The sequence below is a fragment of the Maudiozyma barnettii genome (assembly GCF_903064755.1).
Source record: "Maudiozyma barnettii strain CLIB 1767 genome assembly, contig: KABA2_03, whole genome shotgun sequence".
Taxonomy (NCBI): domain Eukaryota; kingdom Fungi; phylum Ascomycota; class Saccharomycetes; order Saccharomycetales; family Saccharomycetaceae; genus Maudiozyma; species Maudiozyma barnettii.
The window spans coordinates 991,677-1,016,206 of record NW_024545240.1 but is presented as its reverse complement, the minus strand read 5'-3'; the positions used below and the strand labels follow the sequence as shown (position 1 = coordinate 1,016,206).

The following is a 24,530-nucleotide window of genomic DNA, read 5'->3' as shown; positions in this document are numbered from 1 at the left end:
GATAGTGGTTATTAAATTATATATTCATTTCTGAAATACTTGAAAATTCGTATGATTTTACCAAGCTAGCCTCCGGTACCGGCCAAAATTAAGAATTGCATTGAAAGAATTTAAATAATGTTATGTGCGATTGATCAATATATTGCACGATGCGTCGGAGAAAGTGTAACTATCAAACAAGAAGTGAAAATAATATCGTCGTACGGCTCAGAAAATTGTCAAATATTGCTAGCAAAATAATTGCATATTTCATACGTTTTATCAAGAAGAGGAAGAAAAGTCCAGTGCCACTCCATAATGTGAATAATATTGCTTCTTCATATTTTATTATGGATACATAGAGAGTATCTTTCCTTGAAATCAACGAAGTTTGTAACTCCCGTTTTTTTAAATCATATTTCAAACGTAGTTTGTACAAGATGTAAATAATTTGGAGCCTTTCATTGTATAAAATTTGGTGTGGCCTTCGAAGTATTACTCACCAACTATATCTCTTCGTTGAAATTTTCATTATTTAGCGGGGCGGTCCACCTTTTTTTTTCTTCTGGCATTTTTGATAGATGAGCTAATTGACTCATCAGGTTATGATATTCCTCTAATAATAAAATTAGGTAATTCTTGAAGGTAAACAAGTACTCGTAAATCAATTAAAGAGTGGAAACCCTTATATAATTTGTTGTCTGCATTTCTTTCTTTTTCATTTTTGATAGGCTAACCAATATGGGTTGATAACTAATTGAATATATATATATAAAGGGAGATACATTCGTTCCTTTTCTTTTCTTTCTTACAAATTACAAGCTATTTTGTGCTATACTCAAGAATAAATAAGTAAATTCTATAAAACAGTAAGGATATCTGATCTCAATCTTTTCTTAGAAACGATTGGACAATTATTAATTAAACAAACTTCCGCTGCTGTATTTGTAAAAACTCTCGTTTTCCTATAGTTGTATCACAAGATGATGTCACAAACAATCTATTTAAGAAATGCTGCGTTAAGAAATATAACAAAGAGAACAATTCGTCTCTATTCTAACCTACCTTTGAGCGTACCAATCACTTTACCAAATGGTAAGATATACGAGCAACCTACTGGTTTATTTATTAATGGTAATTTTGTTCCTTCCGTTAATAAGAAAACTACACCTGTCATTGATCCCTCTACTGAACAAATGATTACAAAAGTTTATAAAGCTGATAATGACGATGTGAATATTGCTGTGAAAGCTGCTAAAGCCGCATTTGATAATAATTGGTCTACTTCTGACCCTGAACTACGTGCGAAAGTTCTTTTCAAATTAGCTGATTTAATTGAGCAAAACTCTGAAACCTTAGCTGCAATTGAATCCATGGATAATGGTAAGTCTTTACTTTGCTCCCGTGGTGACGTTGATTTAGTCTCTAAATACTTAAGATCATGTGGTGGTTGGGCCGATAAATTATATGGTAACGTTATCGATACTGGTAAAGAACATTTTGCTTATTCAGTTAAGGAACCATTAGGTGTCTGTGGTCAAATTATTCCTTGGAATTTCCCATTATTGATGTGGTCATGGAAGATCGGACCAGCCCTTGTCACTGGTAACACAGTTGTGCTAAAGCCTGCTGAAACAACTCCTTTGTCCGCTTTATTTGCGGCTCAATTGTGTAAAGAAGCTGGTATTCCAGATGGTGTCGTGAATATTATTCCAGGTTCTGGTAGAGTTATCGGTGAAGGTCTATGTAAACATCCAGATGTTAAGAAGATTGCGTTTACTGGTTCTACAGCTACAGGCCGTACAATTATGAAGAATGCCGCTGACACAGTCAAAAAGGTAACCCTTGAACTTGGCGGTAAGTCTCCAAATATTGTCTTCGCAGATGCCGATTTAGATAAAGCCGTTAAGAACATTGCACATGGTATTTTCTTCAATTCTGGTGAAGTTTGTTGTGCAGGTTCTAGAGTCTATGTTCAAGATTCTGTGTACGAGGAAGTTTTAGAAAAATTCCAACAATATACTGCATCTTTGAAGGTTGGTAACCCATTCGATAAGGACACATTCCAAGGTGCTCAAACTTCTCAAAAACAACTTGAAAAGATTCTGGGTTATGTCAAGAAAGGTGAAGAAGAAGGTGCTCGTGTTGTTATTGGTGGTAAAAGACGTGGTAGCAAGGGCTATTTCGTAGAACCAACAATCTTTGCAGATGTTAAAGAAGATATGAAGATTGTCAAGGATGAAATTTTTGGTCCAATTGTTACAGTGTCCAAATTCTCTACAGTCGATGACGTTGTCGCCAAAGCAAATGACTCTCAATACGGTTTAGCTGCTGGTATTCATACTAAGGATGTGAACAAAGCTATTAATGTCTCTAGAAGAATAAAGGCTGGTACAATCTGGATCAATACTTATAATGCATTCCACCAGAGTGTTCCGTTCGGTGGTTTTGGTCAATCTGGTATTGGTCGTGAGATGGGTTCTGCTGCGCTTGATAACTACACACAAGTTAAATCTATCAGAATGGCTCTTGATAACCCAAAGTTATAGAACAAATATAGCATTGATGATGATCACTAAATAAAAGTAAAAAAAAAGAAATACCTCACATTGGTAACATTAACCACAATATTCAACCCCCCCAAACACCCCATATATGCATAACCTGAATGTTTACGAAGTAAAGTCAGGTACTTTATGAATAGTCGTAGGTATCATTAACGAACAATGTATTTACATTCCAATAATATTATATAGTTTTTTATTAATAATTTAAATATCTAATAATAAACAAATTTTAAAATCTATTATATATTTTATTTGCAACGCAATACGATTAACTGAGAAATGATGACCACAAAAAATCATGTTCCACTTTAGTTGTTCATGCTGATGTGGATAGGTCAACTGTTTGAACTTTAAATAAAGCCGTTCCTGGTAAGAACAATTTTGTGACTGTTGCAAAATACACCCACACACCATTATTTTATTTGAAATATTTTGAATTTTAGATTTTTTTTGCATATTTTGATAATAATTTTGAAATTTTCAATGTTTCAACCAGCGCGCACAACAACTTTGAGATGCGTTCAAACAGTTTCACTCAGACGGGGCACCAGTCTGAGTGAGGATTTGCTGCCCTATGATCAAAGGAATAATATCATGGTAATACTAACCAGTAGAACATTCCAGTAAGTGGTTTCCCTTCTAATATCTGTCTGTCGAAAGTTTTGACTCGCCTAATCTTTGAACTTCCAATATTGAATATTGCAGCATAGTAATATATGATTGTAATATAGTAATAAAAGAAGGTATACTTAAAGGAGATCATATATTTCATTAACAAAGGATATTGAAACCGTAACGAAAAAAGTAGCCAATATGGTATGTAGAAGCAAGATGATATGGTTATGACAAGAGTGATTTAAGCAACTATGGGAAACAATGATAGATTTTAGGAACTTATTATTTGAGGAAATATACTTATGATATCAATAAAGAACAAATAAGATTGTGGATCTAAGAATACAATTCAAACGTAAACAACAAAAGAAAATATTATAGCCTGTACTTTATTAGGAGTTTTGTAACCAAATCGTTATGACAGGATAAATACATCTACTATAGGAAACATTCTCAAAAGACCTATATTGGAGTGAGATATCTAAGGTCATCATAATGATGAATATTTTGGCAATAACTGATGAGATTAATTAATTACCGCAATCACTTATGCTTTAAAGCTTATCGTCATAATGGATTTGAATAATTTTTAAAAAAATTCTGAAATACTAACAATTAAATGTGATTATGTTAAATTATAACACACTATGAATATTTACAGTCTGACGCCGTCACTATCCGTACTAGAAAGGTTATCTCTAACCCACTATTAGCCAGAAAGCAATTCGTCATCGACGTTCTACACCCAAACAGAGCTAACGTCTCCAAGGATGAACTACGTGAAAAACTAGCTGAAGTTTACAAGGCTGAAAAGGATGCTGTCTCCGTCTTCGGTTTCAGAACCCAATATGGTGGTGGTAAGTCCACTGGTTTCGGTCTAGTCTACAACTCTGCTGCCGATGCCAAGAAGTTCGAACCAACTTACAGACTAGTCAGATACGGTCTAGCTGAAAAGATCGAAAAGGCTTCTAGACAACAAAGAAAGCAAAAGAAGAACAGAGACAAGAAGGTCTTCGGTACCGGTAAGAGAAGAGCTAAGAAGGTTGCTCGTCGTAACGCTGATTAAACAGGTTAATCTCATTATAATTTTACATATAAAATTTGACTTTAATTTATTTTCTCTAATATATCATTAACAATCTTTAATGTTCTGTGTTTTTCTAATTAGTATATATACAAATTTTTGGATTATAATTTAAAAAAATAAACACTACATATCTATTTTAAACCATCGGAGGTTGACCTTTATTGATATATGTTTCCTTATGCTGTTAGCCTCTCTGCTGTGTATTTTTGTATCACAAGATCTATATGTAGTATACTTCACATTTTTATATTTCACCGCGAAGTTTTATTTACGCAGTAAAAAGTGGTTAACAAATATCAAGATTATATATAACGACATATTAACCTAGACTAATAATTAAAAACAAATCTAAACGTTCAGGAATTCATTATTATTGTTTCTCTGCAAAACGGTAATACAAATCCTTAATAATGGTTTTATTTGGTTTGGGGAAACTGTTTTATGTTATCTTGCTGTTGATAAATGCCGTCGCAGTATTAAGTGAGGAACGTTTCCTTGGTAGAAGTATGTTATAAACTGGCGTGTTGTTATGATGATTGACGTAGAATGTGCTACTAACTGTTGTATCGAGTATTCGTATGAATAACTCTTATGATTTTTGTTTTTGTAAAGTTGGTTTCGGGAAGAATGCAAATGAAGCACCAGCTTTTGGTCAAGTAGAAAGTACAGCAAAATCTAAAGTTATTAAACTAATTGGTGCTGTGCAAACGCTTTTAAGAAGTATGTATCATTTGGAGAAGTTGTTATGAAGGATTAAATTGCTCTTTTTTTACTAACAAAATAACTACATGACTCTTAAGGTCATAATACTTTATCCAGTCCCTCTGATCGGTATAAATATTCTCGTAATCATATATGAATTACTATTGGGTTGATGGAATAACAACGTATTTCGTTGCTGCATTTAACAAAATGAAACAGACATCATAGCGTCTCCTCTTTGCATACTTATTTCCTGTTTATAATTTTGATGAAATAACTATATAAAATGTACAATATTAATACATAAGGAAATTTCTTTAGATTTAAAATATTATCGATATGTTCTTTCTTAATTAAATATATAATTTGTTATATATGAATAACCTGTAATTAAAAGAATTAAAAATAATACAGGTATTATGCAGTAGTTGCGATTTCATGAAGTTTACCTTCAGTGAATCTTTTTATTATTCTTGTTTTCTTAATGTCAGCATCGACAGATTCTAACGAAAGTGACGATCTTTCAAATCTCATCTTCGAACGATCTCTGAGTTGAAATTTAAAGTAATACAATAGGCAATCGTAGATGAATAAAAATTGATTAATATTTTGAACCATGGAAATCCGTTGTTTTCTGAACATATTAATTGTCCAAGCAACAGGGTCGTATTGTTTCTCTGTTGAATCATATTTTTCCTTGAACTCGTACAGGAATAAATCAAAATTTTCTAAATTAGACAAAATAGAATCAATCGTACACCAAGTTCCAGTTCTACCACATCCAGCAGAGCAATGAACGAGAATAGTAGGGGTACTCTCCGAGGCTATTATGTGATTTTTAATTAACTTCTTGATCAAAATATTTTTAAAACAGATAGAATGGATAATTTCAATGGGATCGGATAATGTGCTTAAATCTAACCAATTTTTTATTTGATACTGTAAGACATCATATGTCTTAGTATCATTGTCATACAGTAATCTTATTCTTCTAATTATAACATTTTTGTTTAACTCAGGAGGGTTAAGCTCTTCAATAATATTAACTTTAATACCGTTATAGTTGTTTGATTTCCAATATTGAAAGCATTTTTCAACCCCATTCTCTATGTCATTGGTTAAGGATAAGATTAATGGAACCTTGTCATTTATTATGCAACTGTAAAAATCCTGCACAGTAGATCGTAAGGGAGCTTGTGTTGCAATATAACGAACCTTTTGTGAAACCGATGGTAAGATTGTCTGAGATGAATTTTGAGCCTTCATTAATAACTCCTTCGAATTATCAAGCTCTGGTAGGGTAATGTAGTTTGCATTAATATAATTATCTATAATATCCATGTCCTTTTCCTTAGTAATATCTTGGTTTACCAAAGTATCGTAATGTGAAAATGGGGTAGATGAAAATGAAGATAAAGAATGTTTCTTTAATCTAACCCTCGTATGTTCATATGGGAAAATATCCTTGTATCTATTCTTGGCACCTAGTTCGACACCTGATGATATTACGATCTTTTCACTATCGTTATCCATATTTGTCAAATCAGTGTCTATGTCACTTATCCATTTCTGATTATCAGATACCAGGCAATCCGGTTGTGAGTAGGAACGTGTCTGTTTGAAAGCTGTTGGTCTGGAAAATGGTGGCAAAGGGGGTGATTTTAAAGAGAAGGGGGACGATGAAAATTGAGAAGGTATTGATAGACCGAAAGATGTGTCGGAGTTATTGTTTTTGTGAACTATGTTAGAGCTACACAATGAACCAGAGTGACTATTAGGTTTAGAGTAGCAGGGTGGTAACGCCTTGTGGAGGTCTTCAGTTGAAAATACAGTAGATGATTGGTTACTATGAGTACCCATTGAAGAAATGGAACTGTTTAATCGTCTTTTTTCTAAAATATCCAACTTTTGGAACTGTGATGCAAATTGAATTTTGGTTCTACTCATTAACTCTTGAAACCATTGCGGAATATTTTTATCTATATCCTTTTGAGGGTATTTTGAATGTAATTTTGAATATTTTATTTGAACAGTTAGTTTATCCTTGTACTTTTCATCATTACTAAGGTTAGAACAAGAGCTTGTACTTCTCTTGGGAAATTGGAAAGATGTAAGACTTATAGAATCTTCATTATCCTCTTCAGAAAACTTTTCGCGTTCCAAATTCAAAGAATTTCTATATTTCTTCTTCTCAAAATGTTCTTGAATTCTATTTTGTTTTTCATTAATATTTACGGCACTGATGTACGATTCTAAATTCATTGTTTCCTCATTTTGTGGGAACTTAAATAATTGTGATGGCATGGTCTTCTGTGAAGGCAATTGGAATTTTAATAATGCAGAGATTGGAGATGAAGATGAAAGCGGGGAGTCAGTAATGACATGTTGGGGGCTTGGTGAATTTAAGAAACTTGACGTTGTTGACGTGTTGGTATCAGTTACGTTTAATCTTAAATTAATGTTATCTAGGATACTTGGGCTATGATGACTGTCTGTAGATGAAGTATCGTCTTGTTTCGGATGAGTTGAATTTGCCATCAATAGTGATTCTTCATTAGTTACGAAGTTTGTTATATCATCTGGGAATATATTTTTGAATTGTGAAAATCCACATGATAAGATACCAATTTTAATTCGGTTGTCGGGATTAATACAAGGAGAATAGTTTAATAGTTTAACTGAGATACCATGACAACCGAGTGATATTGATCTATCAGTTTGATTCACATTATTATCATATAAATATATTCTTAAATTTGGATTTTTAAAACTTTTCAGTATTCGTTGTTGTTCGTTATATGGTAAACTTTCTAATAATTTTTCAAATGTAAAATTTTTTCTTCTTAAAAGTGTTGATGGTAAACAAACATGAATAGAACTTTTAATAGTCTCTTTTGAATGTTCAGAGAAAGATCTAATATCAAATAGAATATAATCGTCAGCATCATGTTCATTTAAAAATCTTCCAAGTTCAACAGCTGTTATTAAATTCACATTTTTAGGTTTTGGGAAAGTTTGTTCTTGAGGTTTATAACTTGGGAAATTTGGTAATGTCATCGATTTAAATGTGAGTGGCACTGGTTGTCTAATTTTTGATTGAACAATTGGTACAGATCTGGTTGTTGTTGTTGTTGTTGATGTCATCGCCGTTGTTGAATTAATGTTTTTATTTGGTATCGGTACTGAGACAGCTGGAATATTTAAAGTAGAGCCTTTTGATGTTGCATTTATATTAACGAATGGGTTTGATGAATTTTTCATCGAATAAACACCACTCATATTGATACTATACGAAAATAATGTAATGTATTATTATTATTATTATTATTCTTATAATTAGGTTTTGAACTCTCGAAAGATTAGTTGGTGACTTTAGTTATCATAAGTTTGTTCTTTTCTATTGTATAAGTAAACAAAACAAAAAATGAAATTTTAAAATTTTAATAATCAAAAAATGCATATAATTAAATTTGTATCTAAAAATATAGCGTTTTACCTTTTGTTTGGAGGTCTAATCTATTGTGATATAGATATTAGATTATCACAAATATTAATAAATAATGTTAGTTTGATTCTATTGTCTTTAATTTCAATGAAAGACGCAAAAAGAATAAGATATATTGAATGATATATAATATTATATTGTTTATTGTTATAAATAATTTGATTAATATATTGAACTTCCTAGTTGTTTATCAGTTATTTCTCTCTTTCTCTCTCTGTCTCTGTCTCCATTTATTTATTTTTTGACCTGACCGACGATCAATTTCGATGCTTGTGTAGGATGTAAATTATAGATAGCGATGACGGGATAATAATAATAATAACAATCATTGGCAACCTCGAAAAGAAAAAATGACCTACAAAAATTTTATTTCCAGAGAAAACGGCGTACAAATTTTATATAAATGTATGTAAATATATGTTGCTTATGTGATACAAATGACCTGCCTCTACGTCTTCCGTTAAATATTCTGTACACACGCCGTACGGTACAGAATGGGAGAAAAACAACAACTAAATAGAAAACTACGTAGGAAGATTAAGTTAGATCTTTCCAAACAAATAAACGACAGGAGTTAGTTTACTTGAAAGGAAGAAATCATGCTATTAATGTTATATATATTTATTTATTTTAAGCCGTAGAGAGAAAGAGAATATTATTATATTTTGTGTTGTGAAAATGATGTACTCATATAGCCCCCGTATCTGCGTAGAATAAATCTCAGCCGATAGACCAACATCTTGGCAATAACGTTTAATGAATGTTCTTGCTTTTGTTCTTATACCAGTATCTCATTTTTAAGAACATATTGGGTTATATGTATGTTTCTTTCTCCCATATTTCAGATATTAAGGTTGGTGTATGATATATAGAGATGCTTCAACTATTCTTTGTTTTCTATCACTAATGATACCAAAAATGTAATATCAAGAATGTTGTCATATTTCACAATAGAGACGTAAATTTAATTATTAAGATATATGCATAGTTCCAAGAAAAAAGAGAGATATCTAATTACAATGAACTGATTTTGTCATTACTATTGTTTCCTTTTTTTGAAAGTCTAGCCATATTCTGTTTTAGGTAGATTTAAAATAGATACAAAAAGTTAATAGTAAAGGTGTTTTTTTATACTTGTAAGTTTCGGCAATATATTTATTTACACCCCTAAATGTAATAACCATCCTTACAGTATTTAGTTCTTTGTTGGGTTGCTTTTAAAATAAAACAAAATATAAATATAAATTTGACTATCAGTTTTTAACTTGGAATAGCGGGTATAGATAGATGGATCTACAACCAGATATACTGAAAGAGCAATCAACCCGAAAATCAACAAAATTTGTTGATTCTCGAGGTTGTTCAGGTTGAACGGAACGATATCAGAAATTCATATCGTAGACGGGTTTTATTCTATTGCTAATTAGGGATAATAATAGAGTTGTGGGGGAAGTTGTGGGGAAAGCTGTACTGAATTTTCTTTGTTGGACTTTAAACGTTTTTTTTTTTATCTCTTTTTTCTTGATTTACGGACCGAAAAATTAGCAATTCCGAGATAAAAGGGGGGTAACACAGTTACCGCTTGATTCTGATATTTCCATTATTATTGTAATTGTAATAGGTATCTTACATTAGTAGACCATTTCATATACATAAATAAAAAATTCATGGTAATAGTTAATCCTTCAGAATTATGAAAACTTTATTTTCCATGAATCTTCTATACTATTTGTGTTTAATTGTATGGTAATAAGAACTTATAATTGTAATATGTATATAAAGTATTTGAAGAAAAATCATCTTTTAAATGTACCTCTATAACAGAGGGTTTCAGAATACGCAGAATAGTAAGACCAAAAAAATAAGTAATATTTCATTTCATTATACAGTTTAAGTAAGAAAATACTCAATTAATAGATGGAAATATTTAATTATTTATACTAATATATTTTCAGATTGGAGAATATTGAATCACACCTTCTTCATTGAGCTCCAATTTACATCAACTAGTAAGATACAAATCAAACCCTTCTTCCATCTAATAGTTAAGTTGAGGAAATTTTATAATTTTTCTAAACCAAAAAAAAATATCGGTAGCCAATTCAACCAGAAATTCTAAAAAAACAAATGGACGCGACCGGAATCGAACTGATGACCTCTTCCTTGCAAGGGAAGCGCGCTACCAACTGCGCCACGTGCCCATAATATTTCTGTAATGTATTACGGCTATTTTGATGTATGGAAGCCTAAAATATCATAAACAGTTATATTAATTACTATCACTCATTTTTTGTCAGAAATTAAGAGTAATGTAGAGAATCTGAGATTTAGTATTTGCCTCTATTAGTCTGGTCAAGCTTTACTTTATTTAATTCGGACATTTTTAATACGATAATCGATCAGTCTCTTTATATTATATATAATTTATAGAACGAATAAGATCTAACTTAAATTTTAGGTTCAGAATTCTCTGTCTTTATATATTACTTCTTGAAAATCTGTTTCTCTTATTTCGTTATGGAATTATCACCCAATATTTCTTTCATCATTTATTTGCTTAATGTTTACTCATTACTAGTACATTTGAGATATCTCTTCCTGACATACTTTTTGTCACATATATGTTGAGCAATCCTGAGACATATTGGTTGAACAAATCATATGTTATAATATAGAAAGTAGCAATACTTGGTTATTACAATTTTATGTTTAGTAAGAAATTATTACTAACTGTTCAATATGATTCTAGAACATTCTTTAAGAATGATTAGTAAGCAAGTATTACTAATTGTTTCATAAGTGTCTAGAACATGTTTCTAGAATGTTTAGTAAGAATACTATCAATATTTGGTAGACTGTTTTCCTTTTCCAAAAGTATAAAAGGACCACATATTCTAACTTTATATATATACAATCTTCCTTATATAGACTTACTTTATATAACATAAAATAAACTACAAGATTATACATTTGAATATCTATAACTATGTCCGATAATTTCAACTCGAATACTAATCGTATATTCTCGATTTCAAACTTACGTTTACATCATAATATTTGATTGATTGGTTTACTCTTTTGTGTGCATAGGGATATTTCTTTACTACTCTGTTAAATAAATGTAGCACGTATTACTCCTATATTTTGACAGATATAAATAAAAACCACTTATAAATTAAAAGAAAAGAAGAGTAAGAAAAATTTGCTTTACTTTCACAATTCATACTTAAACTATAACTAACTCTCTTACCCAAACATCGATATTACTAAAAGAAGAACAATTTGACTTTTCCATGTCTGCTTCATCTCAAGTTGTTTGTCAGCTATTTTTCAGATGGACTTTTTTTGCACATAATAATTGATCTTCTTTTTATATATATTAAATAACATAAAAAACTATTTTATGGTATTTTTATAATGACGACGTTAGACATTATATGATTTCTTGTTAATTTAATATCATATAATGTTTAGTGAATGCTCATTATTATATTGAGTAAATGGATAGATTAATTTGACTAAATGTCAGAATTTCAAAATATTATATGTCCAGTACTTCAATTTTACTATTTGTTCAAATTTCTTGAGATGGAGTCTGTCGTAGTAAACTGGGTTATAGTAATCCCATAATTTATATATTTTTAACGAAAGCCGAAACTTTCAAAAAGAAGAAAACACACAAATATTAATAAACATCCGTTCAATGTGACAATAACTAACTCTGTCTATAGCTACAACTACATATATTTTAACAAATATCACATTTATCACATTTTTGAAACATAAAACTCATTAACATTTTAAGAATTAGATAGAAATAGTAGTTTCCTTGCATTGTTACAATTTCAACAATTGTACATTATTTAAGAATCGAATATATATATTTATGTCTATCAATTAATAATAATGATAATAGTAATAATAATAATCGCTTAATTGAGACAAATGAGTATTAAAATATTAAGATAATTCAATTTTATTTGCTTTAAACATATGTGAACAGTAAAAAAAAAGGTCTGGATTGAAAAATCCGATAAAGCAGAAGAATTAAGGGTATTTTCATACTTTTAGGATACGAAGATTTGAATCTAACGATAAGACTAACTAACATACGCATAAAAAATAGAAGGACTAATGTTAATATTTATTTAGCACGATAAGTTTTTACACAAACTACCCAATAAATATAACTAAATAAGCGCTTTTTAACTTGGAAAACAGTAATGATAAGGAACAAAATTTATTAGTATAGTTAACAATCAGCCGTTCAAAATTACCACTAGTTAATTTTATATCCAGTACATAAAATTATTGTTATTAACCGTCTTCTTATTTTTTTTTCCGAAGTATCCCTTACATAAACACAAGATACTAAAATTATAAAGATAATCCTACTCCGGCTAGATCGAACTTGAATAAAAACGTATCCAATAAAACTATCTCCATGTCAATTCCCATGTAATAAATTGAGGAACATAACATTTTTGAAGTTCCTAAGTACTATGTTTCTACTTTTTAACATGGATCAAAAAAAAAATAATACTTCTATTATAATGTGTCTTAAATTTTTTTTAAATTATTGGACTTACAAATAAAAATGAAACATGGAAGACTTACGTGGAGTTTAAGCCGTGCCTGGGGCATCATCTTTGGAAAACAACAACAGCAACAACATTCGGCTTCGTTTCTTTTAAAATCAAAAATTGTTTCTCTGGAGAGCCTAGCATCCACAATTAATTTCTTTTTCAATATATTGCGCGTTCACAAAATATAGGAATCCGGTATTCGCATAAAATATGCAAATATTCATTTTTGCATTCTGAAAACCACAAATTAATTCGCTCTCTCGCGCTGTTTTGGAAACAATCTCGAAACCAGGCAAAAAATATAATGTTCACGCTCATTTCTCTAAATTTCTTTGATTGTTCCCCATTTTTTGCATAAATTATGCAAAACAAAAATCGAAATAAAATAATAAATAAGCACACAGATCCTATAAGGCAATCAAGCCTTAGTTGTCTTAATTTATCGTGATCACTGCGTCCTAATTTTATTTTTTGGGTCTAAAATCAAGTGGTGGGTGCTGTTGCGTGGGATTCGAAGTTACGTGAGAGAAATTATAAAAATCTTCTCACTGAAATTTTTTTGTACATCGTAAATAATTAGTTAATAATAATAATAATCATAACAATAATAATGCAAAATTTTTCAATACTAAACTTTAAGTAACGCAGCATAAACAACACTATAATTCATTTTAATTTTGCTCTTTTGTAAAGGAACCAAGTGGGCAATTAACATACGTATATGTTAATAATATATGTACTCGTTTGTCTGTCTATGTATTAAAAATTCATACTTGATGCATACATAATTCACGAACTTTTGTCTGATAAGGGCCAAAATTAAAGTAAAAGAAAAGAGTGCAAAATGTTATGAAAGTTTACTGAAAATAATTGGTGTGATTCTTGGTTAAATTTTTTCTTTTTCTTTGTTTTTTTCATTTCTTGTTGGATCATCAATGTTGGAAATATTAATATATAAAGAACCTCTTCTTTTCTAATTATTTATTTTTCTATCAATTAGTATTTTATATTACCTTATTTTTATTTTTTTTTTCTTTTAGTTACATTTTAAAGAAACCATCCTATCAAATTTATATACAACCAATCATGGCTGAAATTCAACTAGGTCGTTACTTATTCGAAAGATTAAAGCAAGTCAAGTGTACTACCGTTTTCGGTTTACCAGGTGATTTCAACTTGGTCCTATTGGACAAGTTATACGAAGTCGAAGGTATGAGATGGTCCGGTGACACTAACGAATTGAACGCTGCTTACGCTGCTGACGGTTACGCTAGAGTTAAAGGTATGGCCGCTTTGATCACCACCTTCGGTGTCGGTGAACTATCCGCTTTGAACGGTATTGCCGGTTCTTACTCTGAACACGTCGGTGTTCTACACATTGTCGGTTGTCCATCCACCCTACTACAAGCCAAGGGTCTATTGCTTCACCACACCCTAGCTGACGGTGACTTCGATGTTTTCCACAGAATGTCTGCTAACATCTCTTGTACCACCTCTATGATCACTGACATCGCTTCCGCTCCAAGTGAAATCGACAGATGTATCAGAGCTACCTACATTCAACAAAGACCAGTCTACTTGGGTTTCCCATCTGACTACTTTGAAAAGACTGTTCCAGCTTCTTTGCTACAAACCCCAATTGACCTATCTTTGAAGCCAAACGATGCTGCTTCCGAAGATGAAGTCATTGCTGAAATCCTATCCATGGTTAAGGCTGCCAAGAACCCAATCATCATCGCTGATGCTTGTTCTTCCAGACACAACGTCAAGGCTGAAACCAAGAAGCTTGTCGATGTCACTCAATTCCCAGCTTTCGCTACCCCTCTAGGTAAGGCCGTCATTGACGAAACCCACCCAAGATTCGGTGGTATCTACGTCGGTTCTCTATCCAGACCAGTCGTCAAGGAAGCCGTTGAATCCGCTGATTTGATTCTATCCGTCGGTGCTTTGCTATCCGATTACAACACTGCTTCTTTCACTTACGGTTACAACACCAAGAACATTGTTGAATTCCACTCTGACCACATGAAGATCAGAAACGCCACCTTCCCAGGTGTCCAAATGAAGTTCGTTCTACAAAGACTTCTATCTGTCATCGCTGAAGCCGCTAAGGGTTACAAGGTCGCTCCAGTTCCAGCTAAGGCTCCAGCCAACGCTGAAGTTGCTGCTTCCACTCCATTGAAGCAAGAATGGTTATGGAATGAAGTTTCCAACTTCTTCCAAGAAGGTGATGTTATCATCACTGAAACCGGTACCTCTTCCTTCGGTATCAACTCCTCTGTCTTCCCAGCTAACACCATCGGTATCTCCCAAGTCTTATGGGGTTCCATTGGTTACGCTGGTGGTGCTATTGCCGGTGCTGCTTTCGCCGCTGAAGAAATTGACCCAGCTAAGAGAGTCATTCTATTCATCGGTGACGGTTCTCTACAATTGACCGTCCAAGAAATCTCCACCATTGTTAGATGGGGTCTAAAGCCATACTTGTTCGTCTTGAACAACGATGGTTACACCATTGAAAGATTGATTCACGGTCCAAAGGCTGCTTACAACGAAATCCAAAACTGGGACAACTTGAAGTTGCTACCTCTATTCGGTGCTAAGGACTACGAAACTCACAGAGTCGCTACTACCGGTGAATGGAAGAAGTTGGTCGCTGACAAGGCTTTCAACATTCCATCCAAGATCAGAATGATCGAAATCATGCTACCAGTCATGGACGGTCCACCAGCTTTGATTGCTCAAGGTAAGCTATCTGAAGAGATGAACGCTGCTATGTAAATTTCCTGATGCGATTACCTTTGTTTTCACGTCATATTTACTTAACTACATACAATTTATAAACCTTAATGAAATGGAATGTTTATTCTTTTATTTTTCAATCTTCTATCTATATGTACACTTGGCCATCTTTTATGTGGTCTATTTAAATGCAGAAATGTTGGTTATTATTTACATGATCTATTCATTTATGTATTGTGGGGTTCTATCTGGGTTTCAGAGGTTACATCTGGAGTTTCATCTGGATTTCCGTAATTCCTATTCGCAATTCTAGCTGCAAGCTGTTTTGTGGACCATTCGGAGTTCGTCGGTTCCAGTTCCATTCCCTTTTGTTTCGCATTTTCTAACTCCTCAACATGGAGTAATAACCTCTTCTTTAATCGTAATATCAGTCTTCTACGTAAGAAATTATCATCTTTCATTACAGTCATATTAGGATCGTTATCTATTGTCTTAAGATCCTGGGCAATACTACTTAATAATCTAACAGCTTCTAACTGAAGGTATATCTCCTTAGAATAATCTTTTTTCTGAATATACGTAATGTCAAATTCACCTGCACGAACAGATTTTAAGTATTGGGTTAACACAAATTCTTTACATTCTAAAACGAAACCTACTTTTGAATTTAATTCTTTTACAATTTGAAACAAATATAACCACGACTCTCTTGAGTAAACATTACATTGTAAATCTTTGGAATATTTTCCATCATAACGAGAAACGAATGAGTCACACATATTAAGCATATTGACGACACCTTCAGGTGTAGAATTACACCTGGCTTTTCTAAAACATTTCTTAAATGCCATATAGGCTAAAGCAATAGTATGTCTTGAAATGAAATTTGGATCATTTTCCTTGGCTTCTTTTATAACAGCTAAACTTTTCTCCATATAATCTGCTGACGAGCTTTCTATAATCAGGTTTAAATAAGAATGAAACATATCAATATCAATTATACTGGGATTTGACTCCTTAATTTCTTCATATATAGATATTCCCACTTTATATGATCCAGTTTTTAAGGAGTTATTGAGAAGTAAACCAATAATATGTTTGTTCACCGGATATTTTCTTTTGATACCCCACTTATCAAGTTCAGGCAATTTCAACTCTTTGGACAATGAAGATGTACGTATTAATGACTCATTCCAAACATCACTTGGAGGCATCCTAAAATATTTATTCACAGCCATTAAAAGTGATGAGCTATATTTATCCTTTTTGTGAAGCGTTTTACAAATCTCGAAAAGCAGCTTGTCATCAACTTGGGTTTTACTAATAGATAATAGTAGTTCATTGAATATTTCCGCAAATAAGGAATCTGTCTTAACCTTCGAAGATACCCTAAAGATCCACATCATGGAAACAACATCATATTTTATACCTTTTATAGAGTTCTTTCTCCGGAATAGTTTAAATGCATATGACACATCTACACAATTTCCCAATGCACCCAAAGCTGCATTATACTCAGTCTGGTTAAGTTTATTATCAATGATCAATTTGTCCACAATATTGTAAACAGATAAACCTAGAGTTTTGGAGATCGGTTTCTTTTGGTTAGCTAGACCACTAAATAAAATTGTATTTGAATATTCATTAAGTGGCACATCCACCTTTTTCCTCCAATTGTATATATGAAGAGCCGATTTAGGGGACTGCAGTTCGTCAAGATAATATTTCATTATCGAATTCATGGCAGCAGATCCCTTATGTTTTGCAAGTTTTGCTAAAAATGTAGCCTTCTCTAACTGTCCTCTCCTAATAAACTTTGACACATCATTAGTTACAAGGACAGAATCTCGTAATTGTTCCCCTGTAATACCGAGTATCGTATATATTAATCTCTTGTCATTAATTTTCGTCAATAATAATAGATTATCATCACTTGTTGGTCCTAAATTTGGTGTGGATTCCGTTGTTGTCAAACTAGATTCTAAATTATACTTCTTTATCTTTTTGAATGCAATTGGTTTAGAATAGGCTGTTTTCAGTTTCTTTTTGGTTTTAATACTCTGTTGCTTTTCTAATCGCCTAAAATCTTTGGCAGTTTTCCTTAACACAACATCATGTTTGGTAAGTTCACTAAGCTTCGTCTTAACGCTAGAACCTAAATAGACGTTAGTACAATGTATTGATCGGCTAATTTGAGGGAAGCGGCCTACTTGTCGAAGAGTCACGTATTTAAGATTTATGAAAGACATATTTTCTTCAACGGTGTACGCACCTATAAAAAATATGAACAGTTATTGGATTTTTAATCTTTGGAATCCTGGAGAGCAAGAGAATCACATATTATTGTTCTTTTAATATTTTGCTTTCGATGATTTTATTCGTTTCTTACTTCAGATAAGCAAAAACTTCACGTGACCTTTTTCTTAAGATTAAAAAATAAATGCGCAAGCCCGGAATCGAACCGGGGGCCCAACGATGGCAACGTTGGATTTTACCACTAAACCACTTGCGCGTTTAATACGATATGCATTTATTATAATTATAATAAAGTAAAGACTAAAATATAACGAACGTTACATTATGTAAACGTAAGTTTGAAATCGATTGTTAAACAGAGTTGCTGTTGTTAAACTGCTCATCTTTTGTGCATAGTAACGTTGGACTATGTAGCTCCAATAAACCCAATGTAGGGGGAACGAATACTACATTATGCAGTATATACCATGTGTTATTATATATACGGTAGTGCAGTACACTCTAAATTCTACTTATATTAGCTACCTTCTCCTTCAGATAGGTTAAGCTAATGTTAGCCTTTTTAGTGCTGCCGCTATATTTTAACAGTTCAGAATCCAAATTCTATTCAGATTTACTCTCTTGCCATTTTGCATTCACAAGTCTGACCTGTTTTACTGAATGGACGTACTTTGACAAACAATATAGAAGGTAACGTAATGTATAGAAAGAAGTAATAGTTCAACGTTATATGAACTCTGTATACAAGTATAAGAGTAATCAACTGTACTTCAATAATTAAGGTTAACAACATCTGTGGTTCAAATACAGGTTTCCATCAAAAACATGCTTTGTTTCTGTCAGAAATTAAGAGTAATATGTACAACTCTTAATTAAAACAGTTGAAGAAAAACTTTGATAAGAATCAACCATTGATAAGAATCAACCATTGATAAGGATCAAGTATTGATAAGGATCAGACAAAACAAAAATGAAAGGTGTGATTGAGGAAAGAAAAACCTTTAAAGAAAATGATATAAAAAAGAAACTCTTAATATAATATAAATAAAATATTAAATGTTCTTTAATATGTAACTTATATATATTATATATTAAAAAGAGACCGATCAATTATCATATTATAAAATATCCGAATTAAACAAATTAAAGCTTGCAGAGACTACTAGAGGCAAACCCTCTATCTCAGATTCTCTACAGTTTCATTATTTAACATTTCGTTCATATCATTTATGGGTGAGTTTCATAATCATGACACAATAGAAAATCAAAGATTATAATTATGGAATATTATTTCTTCATTGAAATAAACATTGTTCATTATTTAACTGTATATTATTCTGTATATTAAGATAAAAAATGGAACAACAATTTCAGTCTTAACCCTTCACTAATAAATATTTTATATTAATAATCAATTATACGTATGCTAGATACAAAGAGGTTCAAATATTTGGCAAATGGTTTTACAATGTGAATAAAATACAGAATATGGACAAATTTTGATATGTTTTTCTTAAATTTGATGTGAATATAATATCATATCTGAATTGGAAAGTTATATTTTATAATATGGGTTCAGTAATAGTTATGTAGTACATCATATTATTCTCACAGTTAGGTAATCAAATAAGATGGAGAAAGTAGAGCGATATTTAAATGGTGTTGGTTCCAACAGCCAGCGTTGATTAAAATCATAAATATTCAGTGAAATTTTCTATTCAAAAAAAATAATGTGCATTTATATTGTTATGCCAGATTATTTGAATATAACGGAACAATGATCTTACAAAAGGGTGTTGGATAATGCTAACATTCAAGTTTTTTACAAGTATTGACTAGTTAAATTATACGAAGGATTACCCATGTCTTTTTAAAACGTCTCTTGTTAAAGTTAAATAAAATATTAAAGTATGTTTCCTACTCCGTTACAGAACAGGTAAAACGTTCTTAAATATAGCGTATATTGTTATTTTTATTATTTACAAATTTCGTATCAATACAACGATTCTGAAGAGTACCTATTACTAAAAATTCAGTTTTCCAAGGGGCTGATAATATCATCATCAAATTTATTCAATGTATTTCCATTACTCATGACATTTTCCAAATCTGATATTTCTTTTAGAGCTTCAACTGTTAAATTTGTATAACTATCTTTCCCAATTGCAATATCATCCTCAATTCTAATACCTACGTTTCTAAAATATTCTGGAAACTCTTCCGAATCGGGAATATATAGACCTGGCTCTATAGTTATCACTTGACCTTCTTTCAACTTTTCATAACGAGAAGCCTCTGGTACATCATGAACATCTAAACCTAAATTATGTCCAATGTAATGGGGATACAAACGTTCCACATCCCAATTTTTAACATCACTAATACCAAGATTTTTTAACTCTCGTTTCATATATTTTAGACTTTCTTGATGAATGTCTTCTAACGAGATATCGTTGGTGGATTTGCACAAGTCGATACATTGTTTCTGAACATTGAGGACAGCTTGATATAGATCACGTTGTGGACTTGAAAATTTACCTGAGACTGGCCAAGTACGTGAAATGTCTGAACAATACCCACCTAGAGAACCTGAAGCATCTACAAGAACCATTTCATCGTCAAACATAACATCATCATTTCTTGTATAATGTATACATAATGCATTAGAGCCAGTAGCAACAACAGGTATATATGCAGATTTATCACACCCACCAGAGATAAATTTATAATCTAAAAATGATGCCAATGTTCTCTCATTACGGAATTTCTTTGCGAATGCTTGATTATAGGATTTCCCTGAGATTTGACCTGCCCTTCTCATTATTTTTAGCTCTGCCTCAGACTTAACTTTCCTGACACCAGCTAAAATATTCTTATAATTCTTTGTACTTAACAAACCACCTTCACTCATCATTCTTATGATACTTTTCCTATTATTTGTGAGGGCCCCTTTACGACCATCATTGAAATATACTATTTTGCCACGTCTCAAAATATCTGGTAATTTATTACTTAATTGGTTAATACCAAATGCTTGATCGGCATTAAAAATATCCTGAACACCCTCAATGCCTGTTCGATAACCTTCCCATTGCTCTGAAAATGCATTCTTTTCTTGAACAAACATGGTGAAAGTGAGATCATCGTTTTTGCATGAATGTTTCTCTATAACCATTACCGAGTTTGGTTCATTCCAACCTGTCAAATAGAATAAATCATTGTCCTGTTGGAATGGGTAAAACACAGCGCCAGAGGCGAACTGAACGTCATTTCCTGCAATGACTAAACAGGAGTCATCTTGTAATTGTGCAGCCACATTCAATCTTCTTTGGTAGTATTCTAAAGCAGAAATACCAGGAGTCAATTCTCCAGGATTTAACAAATAAGGTCTAGTCTCATGTATAGGTTGTCCTGTGTATATTGGAAGTCTCTTCCTATTCGAAAATTTTTCAGTTACAGCTGCTGTATAATTCCTTGTCACCAAAGGACGTGATAGAAACATGGGACATCTGGGAACAAATCTCCCATATAATTGAAGATGTCTGGTTATACAATTCATGGACTCTAGTTATTCATATAATAAAACACAATTTGTTCGACTGTTTGGTCTGTTTTGGAATTTGACATTCATTATACCCCAGGGGAATTGAGAGTTGAAATAAACGTCTAAGATTTATAATCCCGAAGAAAGTGAATTAAAATTAAATATTTGGCGCAAAAATTAGAAATAATCATTCAAGTTCAAATATTGAGATAAAATGAGTTATACCTAATTGCTTCATTACAAAAATACGTACATAAAAATGTAATTAAGAAATCTGTCATAACGATAGTATTCAATTGATTAATTTGCACTACTCAAACCGATGTCTCATTGGCTATATATAATTAATTCTTTGGATTGTTACGATTTATTTTTACAATAATTGACCACAAGCCCTAATTTCTAAAGGCTACGCAATGTCACTACAACTAATGACTGCTAAATAAACATCAACCTACATCCTTTACAGTTAACCAATATCTAATGTGTGTGAGCTCTCTTGTTTCATTATGTTTTATAGTACGTTGTTTTTCTACCATATATTTCATTTTCCGAGGGGACGGATGAACGAATCATAGACCTTTTTTGTGAGGGGAGTAAGACCTTAATTTTTTATTTGGTATCACTACTTCCAAAGTTAAATATATCTGCGTTATTTTATATTATTAATATAACCACTTGTTTTGTAATTGTATTAGATAACAATAGTACTATAAGTCACAAAAATAAACTACAATTAGGAGATATGTTAAGATCTACAACCCTTAGAGCCGCCAGAGGACTGTTAAGAAGGAATGTTGGTCTTCAAGCCGGAACACCCGCTACTAAAATTGCAAGCGTAGGAACTTTGAAATCCATTTCTGCTATTAGACACATCTCTAATGAACCAACCAAGACATTTACGAGGTTATCTAATGCTTCAGATAAACAAAGAGACCAAATCTTCAATTACACTTGGGGTTCTTGGTTAAAAAATGACAAACTAGAGAAAGAAAGAAGAACTACCCAATTTTCTATTGAAGGCCTAAGCAAAGTCATTAACAATCTATATATCGAATCAAAGGAAATCTCAAAATTAGATCCTAAAACCTTAGGTTCTATCAAAGCCCATAAAGATTCTACTGTAACTTTGCCAAATAATGTTAATATCAAGAACTTAGATGTTTTAAATGCTAACGAAAAACAAGTTCAGCTTAAAACTATATCCAGTTTCCACGAAGGTAAACACCATAGAATATACAAGATAGATACTAATTTACCAGGAAAGTCGTTGGTTTTGCGTATTCCTTACAATATTGACCCATCCAAGACTATTTCCAATAGAATCAAGAGTGAAGTTGCCACTATGAATTTCGTCGCAACTAAATGTGGTATTAAAACTCCTACTGTTTATATGTACTCTGAGAATTCGGCTAACCCTGTTGGCACACCATTCATTCTTGAAGAGTTTATTGACGGTGAACTTTTGATGAAACAATGGGACCCACTTTGTGACGATGGAACAAACAGTAAACCACCAGAACAATTGAAGAAAGTTATTGATATAGTTGCTGATTTCCATTCCAAATTGAATTCCATTCAATTTAATACCGTTGGTTCTTTATACTTCAAAGAAGATGTTGATTCAAAGATTTTAAATGACAAAAACACTGAAATTATTGATAACAAATGGGTTGTTGGACCAGTCATGGAGAGATCTTTCTGGAGAAAAAAGAATGGATTAAATGGTGAAATTGACACTTATCTAGGTCCATGGAATGAAAAAGGTGGCTCAATTTCAAGCATTATCAAGAATTTGGGTTCAATTGAACACGAAAACGCCAAAGGCCGTGCAAGCCTGATCGATGCAAATAGTTCATCTGAGATCGCAAAGAAGGATGTAATTAATGACCAAATTTCAACATTTGACAGATTAACAAAGATTGCCCCTTACCTATTCAATTTAAGTTTAAAGGATAACAAAACAGTTCCAAACTTGGAAGATTTGTTAAAATCAAGTATATATGATCCCGATTTAGATCCAATGAACATCATTGTTTCAAAGACCGATGGTACTCCATATTTATTAGATTTTGAAGGCTCTGTCGTTAAACCCTTTATTTTACAGAGCTCCCCAAGATTTGTAGAATATGATGGTCCAAAGATTTACAACATCAAAGATGAAATTCCAGATTTCGACAAATTGAGTGAAAATGAAAAAGTTCAGTGCCAATTCATTTACAAAAGAACTCGTAATCAATATCTATGGGAAAATGCTTTGAATGAAAGAAATCCAAACTTGATTGTTTCAATGGCTCCACCAATCAAATTATTAAGAAGTCCATACGCGGCAGCAAACGAAAGGAAAACAGATCAAGATTACCTATTAATTGACGAGAATTTGTTGCAATTAAAACAAATCTGGAGTGAATTATTCAAGAATAAACTTGTCTCTGAAGAGAAATTCCCTCTAGAATATACAGAAGAAGAAATTAAGAAGCACGTTGAGGATTTGGCTAAATTACAAGAAAAACTAGTCACTACTCCTTTCGCAGCCACCCAAGGTTGGATTCCACAAGATATGTTTGATAATTTAGTCAAAAGTGGTTTGTTGATCCAGGAAAGTAATGGTGATTATTCTTTCAAGCCTGTTCTTACTCCAGAACCCACCGAATCTGACAAAGGGACTCCATCGGAAAATAAATAATGAAATGTTACTTCAAAAAAAAGGTAATGACAGTAATTGTCTCCTTTTCTGACATTTAATTTCTTTCACATAATTACTAAATAATTGCTCTTCAATAGTGCCTTACGTCTTGTACATACGTGGTTTAATTTACTAATACATAAACAAAAAAATTGCCACAATAGTAGACAACCTGCAAAATTTTGTCTTCATCCTGTAACCATGATTAATTATTTTGTAAGCGAAGATATTTCACTTAGTTCTTTGATTTGAACTAAACTGTGT

The 24,530-nt window shown here is 32.1% G+C and overlaps 8 protein-coding genes and 2 non-coding genes across 10 annotated transcripts; 5 read left to right on the top strand and 5 right to left on the bottom strand.

Annotated features, from left to right (window-relative positions):
* Positions 1-965: 965 nt before the first annotated feature.
* On the top strand, positions 966-2,528 carry ALD5 (aldehyde dehydrogenase (NAD(P)(+)) ALD5; the record flags this gene model as incomplete). Its single annotated transcript, XM_041549917.1, has 1 exon — positions 966-2,528. One exon carries the CDS (start codon positions 966-968, stop codon positions 2,526-2,528), a length of 1,563 nt encoding a protein of 520 aa, XP_041405851.1.
* An 831-nt stretch (positions 2,529-3,359) lies between these two features.
* On the top strand, positions 3,360-4,227 carry RPS24A (40S ribosomal protein eS24; the record flags this gene model as incomplete). Its single annotated transcript, XM_041549916.1, has 2 exons — positions 3,360-3,362; positions 3,823-4,227. 2 exons carry the CDS (start codon positions 3,360-3,362, stop codon positions 4,225-4,227), a joined length of 408 nt encoding a protein of 135 aa, XP_041405850.1.
* Positions 4,228-4,658: 431 nt separating this feature from the next.
* Positions 4,659-5,123, top strand: YOS1 (Yos1p; the record flags this gene model as incomplete). The annotated part of the gene is made up of 3 exons (XM_041549915.1): positions 4,659-4,752; positions 4,861-4,968; positions 5,068-5,123. 3 exons carry the CDS (start codon positions 4,659-4,661, stop codon positions 5,121-5,123), a joined length of 258 nt encoding a protein of 85 aa, XP_041405849.1.
* Positions 5,124-5,367: 244 nt separating this feature from the next.
* On the bottom strand, positions 5,368-8,229 carry PTP3 (tyrosine protein phosphatase PTP3; the record flags this gene model as incomplete). The annotated part of the gene is made up of 1 exon (XM_041549914.1): positions 5,368-8,229. The coding sequence occupies one exon, from the start codon at positions 8,227-8,229 to the stop codon at positions 5,368-5,370; it is 2,862 nt and encodes a 953-aa protein (XP_041405848.1).
* Positions 8,230-10,583: 2,354 nt separating this feature from the next.
* KABA2_03S10274 lies at positions 10,584-10,656 on the bottom strand. The gene has a single exon. It is a non-coding gene; the product is annotated as a tRNA-Ala (tRNA).
* A 3,471-nt stretch (positions 10,657-14,127) lies between these two features.
* KABA2_03S10252 (alpha-keto acid decarboxylase family protein) lies at positions 14,128-15,819 on the top strand (the record flags this gene model as incomplete). The annotated part of the gene is made up of 1 exon (XM_041549913.1): positions 14,128-15,819. One exon carries the CDS (start codon positions 14,128-14,130, stop codon positions 15,817-15,819), a length of 1,692 nt encoding a protein of 563 aa, XP_041405847.1.
* A 188-nt stretch (positions 15,820-16,007) lies between these two features.
* Positions 16,008-18,029, bottom strand: MRX1 (Mrx1p; the record flags this gene model as incomplete). Its single annotated transcript, XM_041549912.1, has 1 exon — positions 16,008-18,029. The coding sequence occupies one exon, from the start codon at positions 18,027-18,029 to the stop codon at positions 16,008-16,010; it is 2,022 nt and encodes a 673-aa protein (XP_041405846.1).
* A 192-nt stretch (positions 18,030-18,221) lies between these two features.
* Positions 18,222-18,292, bottom strand: KABA2_03S10208. The gene has a single exon. It is a non-coding gene; the product is annotated as a tRNA-Gly (tRNA).
* A 1,776-nt stretch (positions 18,293-20,068) lies between these two features.
* Positions 20,069-21,595, bottom strand: ICP55 (aminopeptidase; the record flags this gene model as incomplete). The annotated part of the gene is made up of 1 exon (XM_041549911.1): positions 20,069-21,595. One exon carries the CDS (start codon positions 21,593-21,595, stop codon positions 20,069-20,071), a length of 1,527 nt encoding a protein of 508 aa, XP_041405845.1.
* Positions 21,596-22,325: 730 nt separating this feature from the next.
* Positions 22,326-24,266, top strand: AIM9 (Aim9p; the record flags this gene model as incomplete). Its single annotated transcript, XM_041549910.1, has 1 exon — positions 22,326-24,266. One exon carries the CDS (start codon positions 22,326-22,328, stop codon positions 24,264-24,266), a length of 1,941 nt encoding a protein of 646 aa, XP_041405844.1.
* Positions 24,267-24,530: the final 264 nt, after the last annotated feature.